The sequence below is a fragment of the Eurosta solidaginis genome, chromosome 3, assembly GCF_040869045.1.
Source record: "Eurosta solidaginis isolate ZX-2024a chromosome 3, ASM4086904v1, whole genome shotgun sequence".
Classification (NCBI taxonomy): Eukaryota; Metazoa; Arthropoda; class Insecta; order Diptera; family Tephritidae; genus Eurosta; species Eurosta solidaginis.
The window spans coordinates 231,875,297-231,890,198 of record NC_090321.1 but is presented as its reverse complement, the minus strand read 5'-3'; the positions used below and the strand labels follow the sequence as shown (position 1 = coordinate 231,890,198).

The following is a 14,902-nucleotide window of genomic DNA, read 5'->3' as shown; positions in this document are numbered from 1 at the left end:
ATTCTAAGCGATCTAACCCGCTGGGTGCTATCGATATTTACGAGAAGAGTCGTAATAAAATCCTCAAATCTCTTGCTTGCAGTACTTGGGGAAAGATAAAGGAACGCTCATAACCACTTACAAAGCAATTGGCCAGCCGATTGCATGCTACCCGTCCCCGATATGGTCGCCAAGCCTAAAGACCACACACTGGAAGAAGCTACAGTGCTGCCAAAATACTGCCCTCAGAACCGCCGCGTTGTCTTCTTATGTCCCCAGAACACCATCTACATAATGAGGCGAGGACACTTTCCATCAGGGAGAGAAATGAAATGCTAACCAAACAGTTCCTGTTCCAGAAACCTGGACATCCCAACAGACATTTCATTGATGAGCCAACACCGCACAGGGGCTTAACGAGTCATCTCCGTAAACATTATGGGGAAATACCGCACCTGAGAACACAGCCGTATGAAGGCAAAAAACACAAGCAGGTCCTCAGTGAACTCCACAAATAGGCGTCGGACCTCTATGTCAGGAATTGCCCGGTGAATCCTGTACTCAAAGAACAATACCCCAAAATTGCAGAGGAGTAACGCACACTTCCTAGGGAAACGCGAGTCACTCTAGTTCTAGCTTCGCTCTGGATACTGTAACAGGTTAAACTCTTTCCTATCCAGATTCAACCCCGACATACAAAATGTATGCCCTGCTTGCAATGTGTCCCCACATGACACCAACCATCTCTTCAATTGTAATGTGGAACCAACGCCTCTAACGACCCTCTCATTATGGTCCACCCCTGTTGAAACAGCAAGTTTCCTTGGACTCCCGTTAGAGGACATTGATGACAATTTGTGATCGGTCATACCTATTGGGTGGGGCGAAGCACTGCTACAACAACAACAACAACAGAAGAAAAATCTGTCTTGGAGATACAACTGAATAATTTGTGGCCACTAGGGGATGCCCTTGTGGACCGTAGTCATAGGTCCTTCGGTTACTGAAATGCAATGGATTTGATACACAAGGATCTGCAGATGAGTTAGTATTCTGCATCACAGGGATACGCGAGGAAACAATATCCAATCGCATGCTACTGCCCTGCGCATCAAAGAAAAGTGGTGTTATACCAAAGGATTGTGTATCAATCCAAACAAAACTGTTATATTGTCTTTTACCCGGAGAAGAAAAGTATCCAAGCCAGAACCATCCCTAGGTGGCACCAATGTCCAATTTTCAAAGGAAGCAAATTGCTAGGGGTTGCACTAGACAGATCCTTCACGTGGAATGCTCATCTATTTGCTATCATGAACAAAGCAACTAGATCTTTCTTCGCCTGCACTCGACTCTATTGCAAAATATAGGGGCAATCTTCCAAAGTGGTAAACTGGACATTTTAACACTGCTGTGAAGCCAATAGTCACTTATGCTTCCATACTTTGGTGACCGAACTCCACACAAATACAAACAATAACAAAGTTAAGCAAACTGCATTGACTAGTTTGCATTGGCATAACGGGTGCTGATGCTTTTAGTGTCTTGGTGGGGATACCCCCTATCCTATGCGATGGCCCCATGATCAGAATCTCACTGAATTTTGAGGTGGCGGCCATTGTGGACAGAACTCTTTGGAAAACAGGGAATCCATATACTGACCCTGATTCAGATGTCTTGTTCACGGATAGATCAAAATTTGATGACGGAAAATGGGAGCTGGCATCTATGGACAGAACTTCAAAAAATCGATACTATGGGATGTTAACCCACAATTTTTCAGGTAGAAATCCATTTAATAGAAGTTTGCGGTATATAATGCCAGACAGCCTTACGTGCCTTGTAGTCTTAGACAATTACTGCTAAGCTAGTGAATGAATCCATTGGGGACCTAAATATGATCTGGGAGCCAAAAACAAGGTGGTGGGAGGATGGCTTCCCAAGCATTAGGGACATGAAGGTAATGAACAGGCAGACAACCTAGCCAAACAGGGTGCTTTAGCAACATTCTATGGTACAGAGCCCTTCTGTGGACTCACAAAAGCACACACCAGGTAAACCATAAGTAACTGGGAAACAAAACAATGCAGACGTCACTGGATTGACTGCCCAGGGCAAAGACAGGCCAAACTGTTTATACCTCCAGCAACGAAAGTATCAGCAAAACTCATTAATCTAAGCAGGGAGGACCTACGAGCTCTCGCTGGGTACTGTATGGCACACTGATCTACGATGCCACCTAAGTAAGTTAAATCTATCCGATACTCAAATTTGTCGTTTCTGTCAGCCGGGTCACATTCTCCGCGAATGCGTCGCTCTGGCAAGGCAGAGACTCTCCCATCTAGGTGGTGTGACTGTTAGTCCCTATGTGATATGGAGTAAAAAGCCTGAAGAGGTACTTAGATACAAAAAATGAGGTACTTAGAAAATGATAGAAAGCCTCCTTAAACAACGGCTGATAGCAGCCATTGAAGACGGAGGAGGTTTGTCCCATCGGCAGCATGGGTTCCGGAAAGCTCACTTCACAATATTTGCCATAGCCGAGGTTAAAAATGCGGTATGGAAAGCCGAAACGGCGTGCCACCAAGCTAGGCCAGTTGTCTTACTGGTCACGCTGGACATGAAAAATGCCTTCAACTTCGCCAGGTGGGACGACATGCTCGATGCGCTAAAACACTCGTTCAAGGTATCTCCTTATCTACTAGCCATATTAAGGGACTACCTAAAAGATCGCTGGCTTACGTACAGAACAAATTAAGGTCAGAGAAAGGTGAGTATACAGGCGGAGCAGCCCAGGGATTGGTGTTAGGTCCCGACCTCTGGAGGGCTTCGTATGATAGCCTCCTTCGCTTGCACAGGCCAGAAAGCGCTTTTCTTGTCGCTTTCGCAGACGACGTGGCTGCCGTAATTACAGCGCGGAACTGCGAGCTGGCGCAGCTTAAATTAAACCAAGTAATGCGCAATGTAAATAGATGGATGAGTGACCATGGACTTCAGCTTGCGACAGCGAAAACCGAGATCGTGATCCTCGGTGAAGATGACCAACATAATCAATATGTTGGTTGGGGACCAACAAGTACAAACACGCAGTTCCACGAAATACCTTGTGTTGAGGTTAGATAGCAATCTAACCTTTTCGGAACACTTTCAAAGAGCCTGCGAGAAAACTGCGCAGACCATAGGATACCTAAGTCGATTAATGGCAAACATAGACGGGCCAAGACCATGTATAAGAAAGCTGCTTGCTTCCGCTTCAGATTCTATAATCTTGTACGGTGCAGAAATTTGGGCGTATGCAATGAAATTCCGAAAGTGCCGAACAGCTGTTACTTCAGTCCAACTCAGAAGTGTTATACGAATTGCCTCAGCTTACCGGACGGTATCCGCAGACGCAGTTATTGTTATTGTGGGAACCATACATCTTTCCGCTGAGGAGAGGAAATCAATTTATCATCTCCGAGGACAAGTACACAGAGTTGTTGCTGCCGTGCAGACGCGAAGAGATTCTATCAGACGCTGGCAACAGCAATGAAGCTGCAGTGCTGCATGCAAGTGGACCAGGGAACTGATTCCCGAGCTGGAGCCATGGTTAGCACGGTGACATGGAGAGGTCGACTTCAATCTGACACAGTTTTTAAGTGGTTAATTGTTTATAATCCTAGCAATGAGAGTATCAGCCAAACTGATTCATTTAAACAAGGAGCACCTAGGAACTTTTATTGGGCACAATACAGGATATTGTATTCTATAATATCATCTAATCTGTCGCTTTTGTGAACTGGAAGATGAAACACCGTTTCTCTGCGAATGCGTCGCTTTGGCTAGGCAGAGACCTTCCCATCTAAGTGGAGGAACTCCTAATCCCTTCGCGATATGAAGTTTAAAAAAGCCTAGCAGGCACTTTAATACATCAAAAGCCTCCAAATACAGTAATAGGCTGAAAGGTAAAGCACAATAGATCTAAACAAATGTCGCAGTCGGATTATAAAATATCTGTATCGAGTTGTGCGTTATCCATAATAAATTGGAATGAGCCATATGTTTCTACATATAAGTATACCATATTCTATATTACAACATCAAAATACTCACCGTAATGAAACATTACTCTTTTGTCCACCCTCATCGTTATTACTATTAAAAAGAAAAGCCAACGGCCATGAGATCCATGTATTACGATCTATCGATGTTTGGGTTCTTATAATTGGATTCGAGGAGTGTCCCACCACTGGTGATGTAGCATCCAATGACATATTTGGTGTACCAGCCTTATTAATAGCTGGATTATAGATTTTGGGATCACTCACCATACGTACAAAGAATGAACGTTTCTTAGCCAAAGTATCCTCTTTTTTGCGATTAATTATTTCGGATAATTCATCGTGTTGCTCCTTTTCAAGCAATTCTGTAGCAAAGTCGACTATAGTCTCCCAGGCATAATCGATATCATTCTCATTGGCATTTTGTGCTACAGCACAGAAACGTATTATATATTTATCGTTAACACTTGCCGGCACCATATGTAATTTGCCTGACTCATTAATAGCACTGAGTAGTTTCTCATTGAGTTTATCGCTGCCCTTTAAACGGAAACAAACCAAACCAAGCTGCGGGGGTAGAAACAATAATGGTAATACAAAAATTACTACTTATAAACCGTTTATGAAGATAGCACAATTGAAGAAGTTTGGTAATAAATCTAGGGAAGTTGGTGATTCAATAGGCACCTGCATATGGGCTCGTTATGATTCATTGCATAACGTGTTTCCAAAAATTAGTTCCTAAATAAGATAATATAAAATGCAAAAAAAAAAAACAAGTAAGGAAGGTTAAGTTCGGGTGTACCCGAACATTACATACTCAGTTGAGAGCTATGGTGACAACATAAGGGAAAATAACCATGTAGGAAAATGAACCGAGGGAAACCCTGGAATGTGTTTGTATGACATGTGTATCAAATGAAAGGCATTAAAGAGTATTTTATGAGGGAGTGGGCCATAGTTCTATAGGTGGACGCCATTTAGGGATATCGCCATAAAGGTGGATCAGGGTTGACTCTAGAATTTGTTTCTACGATATGGGAATCAAATGAAAGGTGTTAATGAGTATTTTAAAAGGGAGTAATCCTTAGTTCCATAGGTGGACGCCGTTTCGATATATCTCCATAAAGGTGGACCAGGGGTGACCCTAGAATTCGTTTGTACGATATGGGTATCAAATGAAAGGTGTTAATGAGTATTTTTAAAAGGGAGTGGGCCCTCGTTTTATAGGTGGACGCCTTTTCGAGATATCGCCATTAAGGTGGACCAGGGGTGACTCTAGAATGTGTTTGTACGATATTGGTATCAAATTAAAGGTATTAATGAGAGTTTTAAAAGGGAGTGGTGGTAGTTGTATATGTGAAGGCGTTTTCCAGATATCGACCAAAATGTGGACCAGGGTGACCCAGAACATTATCTGTTGGATACCGCTAATTTATTTATATATGTAATACCTGCCAAGATTTCAAGGGTTCTTTATTTCGCCCTGCAGAACTTTTTCATTTTCTTCAACTTAATATGGTAGGTGTAACAACCATTTTATAAAGTTTTTTCTAAAAATATATTTCGCGTCAATAAACCAATCCAATTACCATGTTTCATCCCTCTTTTCGTATTTGGTATAGAATTATGGCATTTTATTCATTTTTCGTAATTTTCGATATCGAAAAAGTGGCCGTGGTAATAGTCGGATTTCGTTCATTTTTTATACCAAGATAAAGTGAGTTCAGATAAGTACGTGAACTAAGTTCAGTAAAGATATGTCGATTTTTGCTCAAGTTATCGTGTTAGCGGCCATGAGGAAGGACAGACGGATGACTGTGTATAAAAACTGGGCGTGGCTTCAACCGATTTCGCCCATTTTCACAGAAAACAGTTAGTGTCATAAAATCTATGCCCCTACCAAATTTCAAAAGGATTGGTAAATTTTTGTTCGACTTATGGCATTAAAAGTATCCTAGACAAATTAAATGAAAAAGGGCGGAGCCACGCCCATTTTGAAACTTTCTTTTATTTTTGTATTTTGTTGCACCATATCATTACTGGAGTTGAACGTTGACATAATTTACTGATATACTGTAAAGTCCTGGTCCTTCTCCGATTTTGCTAATTTTTATTAAGCGTACATATAGTAATAGGAGAAACGTTCCTGCCAAATTTCATCATGATATCTTCAACGACTGCCAAATTACAGCTTGCAAAATTTTAAATTACCTTCTTTTAAAAGTGGGCGGTGCCACGCCCATTGTCCAAAATTTTACTATTTTTCTATTCTACGTCGTAAGGTCAACCCATCTACCAAGCTTCTTCGTTTTAGCTTTCTTTGGTAATGAATTATCGCACTTTTTCGGTTTTTCGAAATTTTCGATATCGAAAAAGTGGGCGTGGTTATGGTCCGATTTCGTTCATTTTAAATAGCGATCTGAGATGAGTGCTCAGGAACCTACATACCAAATTTCATCAATTTACCTCAAAATTTACTCAAGTTATCGTGTTAACGGACGGACGGACGGACATGGCTCTATCAAATTTTTTTTCGATCCTGATTATTTTGATATATGGAAGTCTATATCTATCTCGATTCCTTTATACCTGTACAACCAACCGTTATCCAATGAAACTTAATATACTCTGTGAGCTCTGCTCAACTGAGTATAAAAATAATAACAATAAATTCTAACCAATAGCGTGTTGACTGAAAATTGGTACTTATTTAAATATTAATTTATTGTGTTATATTAAGAAATAATGAATCATAAACGACGCATTTCGGGTGTATGAACTTCTATTGTTTTTAATTGAATAAATTAAAATTATTAATAGCGAAAATGTAACATAAAACGATTGCCTATACCCCGATATGAACCTGAAAAGAGTTCTGATACAATCCAGAAAATAATCTTGAAACAGTCGCAGTAAAATCCCGAAATTACAGCGCACAATCGCAAAATAGTCAAAAAAATAAACTTAACAATGGCCTAAAGCGATGGGCCCAATCCCCCTCTGAAAGGCTTTTTCACAAAATGAACCCTAAACGTTCATTAAATAGTTCCGCAAACAATTTCGAAATTAACCGGCGAAAGTTCAAATATATCCCGTAGCAATCATTCTGATAATATTCCCGAACAGCCTAGAAAAAGCTCCGAAAACAGTCCCGACACGGTCCACCATAATCTCGAAAACAATATCGAAACTATACGCAGATAACTCCGAAATTGTCATGAAATGGTCTCGGCTATATTATTACGAGAAAATCAAGAAACTGGTCCGAAAAAGTCCTGAAAAGATATTACAATCCCAAAACGATCCCGCAATAGTCCAAAAATTCTTTAAATAGCCCCGAAAAAATCACTTGAACAATTCCGACGCGTCCCTAAATAGTATTGAAGTAATCTAGAAATAGTCCAGAAACGATTCTGAACACAATCACGAAATAATTCTGAAGTATTCTAGAAAAATCATAAAGTAATCTATAAATAGCTCCGAAATGATTCCGAGTATTGTCGTCCCGAAATTGTGCCAAAATAGCCATGATATGATTCCGACAATTATCTTGAAATTATCCAAAAACATTTGCCCAGTCCATGTCGTCAATGAGCTCGCCGAACATTTGGTCGGTGATAGTGCCAAGTTAGGCGATGTTCGCCTCACTGGAAGGACAGGGAGATAGTTGTTGATTTTACAGCATAGCTTATAAATGTTCAGGTCCTATTGCAGTCATCGGCGTAGGAAACAATGTTTACTCCTGCGGGTGGGAAAGGTAGCTTCGATATGTAAAAGTTAAACAAAAGTAGGGATATGACACCATCCTGCAGCATACCTTAATTAATTCCTCATCTGCCATTAACCAATAGCTAAGAAGCCAGCCGATGATGGTTCGTTGATTCGTAGTCTAAAATCAACCACGTCTGCGAAACTGACCGCTAGCTCGCGGCATGTATGGATAAATTGTTTAAGTTACGCCAATTTTGATTCCAGTATTTAGAAACTTGGTGTCAATCGGTGTCACTGGCCTTGGCGCATAAAATACCACCAACGCAGTCTTAACTGAATGAATGCCCTACATATTTATTGCGCAAATTCAAATAAAATACAAGCAAAATAAACTAATTTCACTTTTTTATACTCAGCTGAGCAGAGCTCACAGAGTATATTAATTTTGTTCGCATAACGGAAATCCGTAACGGCATAAGCTAATCGAGATAGATATAGACTTCTGTATATCAAAATGATCTCGGCGAAAAAAGAAATTCATTTAGCCATGTCTGTCCGTAAACACGATAACTTGAGTAAATTTTGAGGTAAGATGAAATTTGGTATGTAGGTCCCTGGGCACTCATCTCAGATCGCTATTTAAAATGAACGAAATCAGACTATAATCACGCCCACTTTTTCGATATCGAAAATTTCGAAAAACCGAAAAGTGCGATAATTCATTACCAAAGACAGATAAAGCGATGAAACTTGGTAAGTGGGTTGAACTTATGACGCAGAATAGAATATTAGTAAAATTTTGGACAATGGGCGTGGCACCGCCCACTTTTAAAAGAAGGTAATTTAGAAGTTTTGCAAGCTGTAATTTGGCAGTCGTTGAAGATATCATGATGAAATTTGGCAGGATCGTTACTCCTATTATTATATGTATGCTTAATAAAAATTAGCAAAATCGGAGAACGACCACGCCCACTTTAGAAAAAAAAAATGTTTGTAAAGTCAAATTTAAAAAAAAAGTTAATATCTTTACAGTATATAAGTAAATTATGTCAACATTCAACTCCAGTAATGATATGGTGCAACAAAATACAAAAATTAAAGAAAATTTCAAAATGGGCGTGGCTCCGCCCTTTTTCATTTAATTTGTGTAGGATACTTTTAATGCCATAAGTCGAACAAAAATTTACCAATCCTTGTGAAATTTGGTAAGGGCTGTTTTCTGTGAAAAAGGGCGAAATCGGTTGAAGCCACGCCCAGTTTTTATACACAGTCGATCGTCTGTCCTTCCGCTCGGCCGTTAACACGATAACTTGAGTAAAAATCGATATATCTTTACTAAACTCAGTTCACGTAATTATCTGAACTCACTTTGTATTGGTATAAAAATGGCCGAAATCCGACCACGCCCACTTTTTCGATATCCCTTTTAAAATACTAAACAAATTCTAGAGTCACCCCTGGTCCACCTTTATGGCGATATCTCGAAAAGGCGTCCACCTATAGAACTATGGCTCACTCCCTTTTAAAATACTCATTATCACCTTTCGTTTCATACCCATATTGTACAAACGCATTCTAGAGTCAACCTGGTCCACCTTTATAACGGTATCCCGAAAAGGCGTCCACCTATAGAACTAAAATACTCATTAACACCTTTCGTTTGATACCCATTTTGGTCAAACGCATTCTAGAGTCACCCCTGGTCCACCTCTATGGCGATATCTCGAAAAGGCGTCCACCTATAGAACTAAGGCCCACTCCCTTTTAAAATGCTCATTAACACCTTTCATTTGATACCCATATCGTACAAACAAATTCTAGAGTCAGCCCTGGTCCACCTTTATGTCGATATCCCTAAATGGCGTCCACCTATAGAACTATGGCCCACTCCCTCTTAAAATACTCTTTAATACCTTCCATTTGATACACATGTCATACAAACACATACCAGGGTTACCCTAGGCTCATTTTCCTACATGGTTATTTTCCCTTTGTCTCCAAAGCTCTCAGCTGAGTATGTAATGTTCGGTTACACCTGAACTTAGACTTCCTTACTTGTTATTAATTTTCTTGTTAGCCAATTCGGCCAACACGGGCATTCATAACAAATCAATTGAATACAAACTTAACTGACTTCTGTTAATGATGTGTTGGGGCCAAATTGTCAGTGTGGTGTTGTTTGTGCGTACATAGATGCCTAAATTTTCAGTCAATAGGTTATGCAGTCAGTCAGTCACTCAATCAGTCAGTCTATCTGCTAGTAGTTTCAATGAGTTATCACCAATCAATCAAAAAATATATCTTTTACGCAAATAAAAACATCATACAGCATCACAGCGAGGGAGGAGCATGCATAGGGCTGAGAGGGAAATGTGTTGAATAATTTAAAAATAGAAAATAATTAGTTATTTATAAATACTTCAAATGGTAAATTGACAGCATTGAATAAAAATTACAAAAGAATTCCAACAAAGGCGTGGAATTCCTCTTACGTCAACCAGCCATGAAGGCGAGGTTTCTACAGTAGTACCAAATGTCAAACATCCTCTGAGTTAGTGTTACTTCGCCCTAGATTGTTCGAAGTTTTATGCTAAATCTATATCTATATCTAAGGTATACATATCTATATAGTCTGAAGACTGAAAGCCAAAGTCGACGAACTAATTAGGGCCAATAAATAACTTCCAAAATCTATCTAATTCTATGCCCCCAAATTCGAGTGTAGTTTTTAATCACCAGTAAGCCAGGATTCATTAGGAATTGATTTGATTTTGGTGCACATATATTCAAATTATACGATTAAACGAAAATTACCGGTTAACCGAATAGTCGAAATAAGCGATTAATCGTTGATTCGGAAGCTTTCAAGTACTCCAATTTTTCTAACCGAATAACAATAGTCGACTACCGCCAAAATCTAGTTATTCGGTTATCGATTAACCGATTAGTCCGAGCGCTAGTGATGAAGTGTTTGTAAGCGCGCTTGGGAATTTCCCTGGAACATAATTTTAAAACTCATTTTTCAACAAGTTTCAATTAACTTTAATATTAAATCTGCAGAACGTTTTTTCACTTTTTATTTTTTTTCTCTCATTTACCTTGACTTGATTACAAATTTCGAAGCGTTTATCTTTGAGCACATGCTGTTCGAAGCGTTTAGCCAATTCGATGTGGCGTCTTATGTATTTTTGTAGTCCGGAAATTCCATATGAACGTAAAACGAACCTTTTTTGACAAAAGAGAATTACATATATAAAGCGGAATACATTGAAGCTACGTAGATAAAAAATTTCAATTAAAAACATTTTATGAAATAATTTGACGGTTTATGGCATTAAGTCGTTTCATTAATAAGCCTAGCACAACTCCTACTGTCCTTCATCAAACTCCTATTAGGAGCTGATAAGCTTCAAAAAAGAGCACACTAGATGTAAATACATAAAAATCTTAGCTACTAAGAGCCGTTTTCACTATCTTTATTTAGTCACTTATCTGTAAGTTATAGAAATTTTAAGTATTCACAATTAACGATGGAACCGGGGGTTGGTTGTGTTGGTGAAAACTTGAATTGAATTGAAGCTTTCTGAAAGAATGCTATCCTCCAGGTAAAATCTTACTTAATCGGAAATGGTGAAAATGGCCTGTTGGACCCTAAGTTGAGTAGGAATATATCTGGGGGAATAGCAATCTTTCAAACTGTTTCATTTAACATTTACGTTTTCACCAACACAGGGCGACCAACTCCACAAATAACAAAAATATACGATAACCACAAAAAAAAAACAGCTAACTTTTGTTTACGTTAAGTTTAGCATGGAGAAAAGCATAACTTTGATAAGTGACTGCCTGAAGAGGATGAAAACCAGCTCTAAACCGCGCAATTTTCAACAACTAGCGCCTATCGCTTTAAAAGCTGACCACACTGCCTAATCGATTCCGATGGGAAATCAAGATAAATCTCTTGTATTTTTGGGCAGACTTAAGGCCGTTTAAGTAAAGGTAAAAACCAAGTTTTCCATTTACTTACACGCATTGCGGCACTGTTATTAGCATGTTGTTGTTGTAGCAGTGCTTCGCCCCATCCAATAGGTGCGACGGATCACAAATTGTCATCAATATCCTCTAACGGGAGTCCAAGGAAACTTGCTGTTTCGACAGGGGTGGACCATAATGAGAGTGGTGTTAGAGGCGTTGGTTCCACATTACAATTAAAGAGATGGTTGGTGTCATGTGGGGACACATTGCAAGCAGGGCATACATTTTGTATGTCGAGGTTGATTCTGGATAGGTAAGAGTTTAACTTGTTACTGTATCCAGATCGAAGTTGAGCGAGAGTGACTCGCGTTTCCCTGGGGAGTGTGCGTTCCTCTTCCGCAAGTTTTGGGTACAGTTCTTTGAGTACTGGATTAATCGGACATTTCCTGGCTAAAAGGTCCGATGCCTGTTTGTGGAGTTCGCTGAGGACCTGCGTGTGTTTTTTTGCTTGATACGGCTGAGTTCTCATGTGCCGTATTTCCTCATAATGCTTACGGAGATGACTCCTTAAGCCCCTGGGCGTTGTTGGCTCATCAATCAGATGTTTGTTGGGATGTCCAGGTTTCTGGATATTTTACAGGAACTGTTTGGTTAGCATCTCATTTCTCTCCCTGATGGGGAGTATTCTCGCCTCATTATGTAGATGGTGTTATGGGGACATAAGAAGACAGCCCGTGGCGGTTCTGACAGCAGTATTTTGGCAGGCCTGTAGTTTCTTCCAGTGAGTACTTTTTTAAAGCTTGGCGACCATATAGGGGACGCCTAGCATGCAATCGGCTGGCCAATTGCTTTGTATGTGGTAATGAGCGTTTCTTTGTCTTTTCCCCAAGTACTGCCAGCAAGAGATTTGAGGATTTTATTACGGCTCTGGATTTTCGGTACAATTGCGGCTGTATGCTCACCAAAATGTAGATCCTGATCAAACGTCACACCCAAGATTTTGGGGTGTAGGACAGTCAGTAGCGTAGTGCCATCGACGTGGATGTCCAAAATGGTCGACATTTGGGACGTTCATGTTGTAAATAAGGTTGCGGGGGATTTAGTCGGTGATAATGCCAGGTTTCGCGAGGCGAAAAAACTGGAGTGATCAGGGAGGTAGCCGTTTATTCTGTTGCAAAGCTCATCGATCTGTGTGCCTGGGCCTGTGGCCATTATTGTGCAGTCATCGGCGTAGGAAACGATAGTAACTCCTTCTGGTGATGAAGGTAGCTTTAAACAAAAGTGGGGATAGGACACCACCCTGTGGCACCCCTTGTTTAATTCTCCTTCGTTTTGATGTTTCGTTTCTAAATTGCACCGATGCCTGCCGACCACCCAGATAATTTGCGGTCCACATTTTAAGACATGGGGGAAGGGTAGACCCTTCCAGGTCTTGCAGTAACGAGCCATGGTTGACCGTATCAAAAGCTTTTGATAGGTCTAGCGCTACGAGTACTGTTCTATGGTGGGTGTATTGATTTAAACCGCAATTTATCTGGGTGCCAATGGCATTTAGCGCGGTGGTAGTGCTATGGAGTTTTCTGAAGCCATGCTGATGAGAGGCTAGCTGCAAATTTGCTTGGAAATAAGGGAGCAAAATGGCTTCAAGCGTCTTTGCTACTGGCGATAGGAGAGATATCGGACGATACGACTCACCTATGTTAGCTGGTTTCCCAGGCTTTAGTAGCGGGACCACCTTGGCCATTTTCCACTTCTCGGGTATGACAAAGGTGGAAAGAGACAGGTTGAAGACATGCGCTAAATATTTGAAACCCTCTTTCCCTATGCTTTTAAGCATCGGCATGGCTATGCCGTCTGGGCCCACTGCTTTGGATGGTTTAGCGCAACCAATGGCGTCCTCAACCTCTTTAGCGGTGATGGTGATTGGTGACGCGCTGAATTTGTGTTTATGTGCGTGTCTATTGGCTCTCCGTCTATCTTTGTCGACTGTCGCCTAGAAATATGCAACGGGGAAACCAGACAGTATAAAAGGCAGCAACAGTAGAGGCACGAAAATCAGTTTGATTTAAGACGCTATCTGGCGAGCAATAGAAATGCTATTGTGAAGTACTTTAATAAAGGCCATTTTGCATTATTGAATAGTGGAGTTATTTATTCACCAGTTTAGTGATTCGAACGTTAGCAGAAGGTTGCAAATAAGGGGAATTGCAGTAAATTCGTTACAATACTATTGTTTTATTGTTTGTGCTACCTGTGGAGGCTTGGCAAAACTCCTTCTAGCTACTCGATTTCGTCATGATGTTGATCATGGCAGTGAGCAATTCTTTTTCGTAAGATTTGGAACTTTCGGAAGAAGTTTGCCTTAAGTATTGCTGCGATCAATGGCCATCATTATATCACTATCTCACTCGTCGCTTTGCTGTCCAACTTTCGAAATGTACGGCTGGGTTGTTTGCCCTTCCATTTCTAGAATGGCTTTTCGCCTACAGCCAATCGCTGTTTTCTCATTCCGCCCAGGACTTTTTCCTCTTCAGCCCAGTACTATATCTAGGGTGCTCTGTCACCTTGGTTACTGATGCCACGCTTAACGCGATCTCCAAGTCAGACTCGTAACTATGAACGCTATCTTCTCTCGAGGTTTTCAACCTTGCTTCTACTGCTTTCCTCATACTTTTCTTTGCTGGCGGTAATAGCAGTAAGGCCACTGTTACTTTCTAAAGCGGTATGGTATTGAAAAGTCAGCCAACAGGACTAGGCTTATTATATCTACCTCAATGGAGTTTATACAACGCTCCAATGCAGGTCTTTAAGAAATAATCTTGGACTGTGAACGGAGATTTCATGAGTTCGCGATTGAAGGGATGTGACATTTTCGTCATCTTCAGTTAATATTGCTATTTAGCTCTCTAACTAGCTTTGCTTTTAATTAAACCTAAGAGTCTCCCTAGACTTTACGATTCCAATACTTACCACAACTTTAATGAGCGAAACCGTCGACTGAGTGGAACTCCCCAATGACGATAATCAATAGCTGCATCATCATAGCAATGCTTAAGATATAACGGATCTACCACAAGTGCTGATGTCAGACGGATACGATCGCGTACCCACAATGTTGAGCAATCAAAATTTGTTAACAACCATTTATTGGGATTTGTGTTAAATGAGTCAGCGTATTCGATGCCCTATTTAACATA

At 40.4% G+C, this 14,902-nt stretch overlaps 2 protein-coding genes across 7 annotated transcripts in view; one reads left to right on the top strand and one right to left on the bottom strand.

The window, feature by feature from the left end:
• Rpp25 (ribonuclease P protein subunit Rpp25) overlaps window positions 1–14,902 on the top strand; it is a 175,932-nt gene that overhangs the window by 104,423 nt on the left and 56,607 nt on the right. The window lies entirely within an intron of this gene.
• Tdc2 (Tyrosine decarboxylase 2) overlaps window positions 1–14,902 on the bottom strand; it is a 65,323-nt gene that overhangs the window by 773 nt on the left and 49,648 nt on the right. For all 5 annotated transcript variants that reach the window (XM_067775499.1, XM_067775497.1, XM_067775496.1 and 2 more), the window contains 3 exons: window positions 14,676–14,890; window positions 10,829–10,955; window positions 4,069–4,583 (listed from right to left, as the gene is read on the bottom strand). In XM_067775499.1, the coding sequence (XP_067631600.1) occupies window positions 4,069–4,583; window positions 10,829–10,955; window positions 14,676–14,890 (857 nt within the window). The remainder of the gene's footprint in view (window positions 1–4,068; window positions 4,584–10,828; window positions 10,956–14,675; window positions 14,891–14,902) is intronic.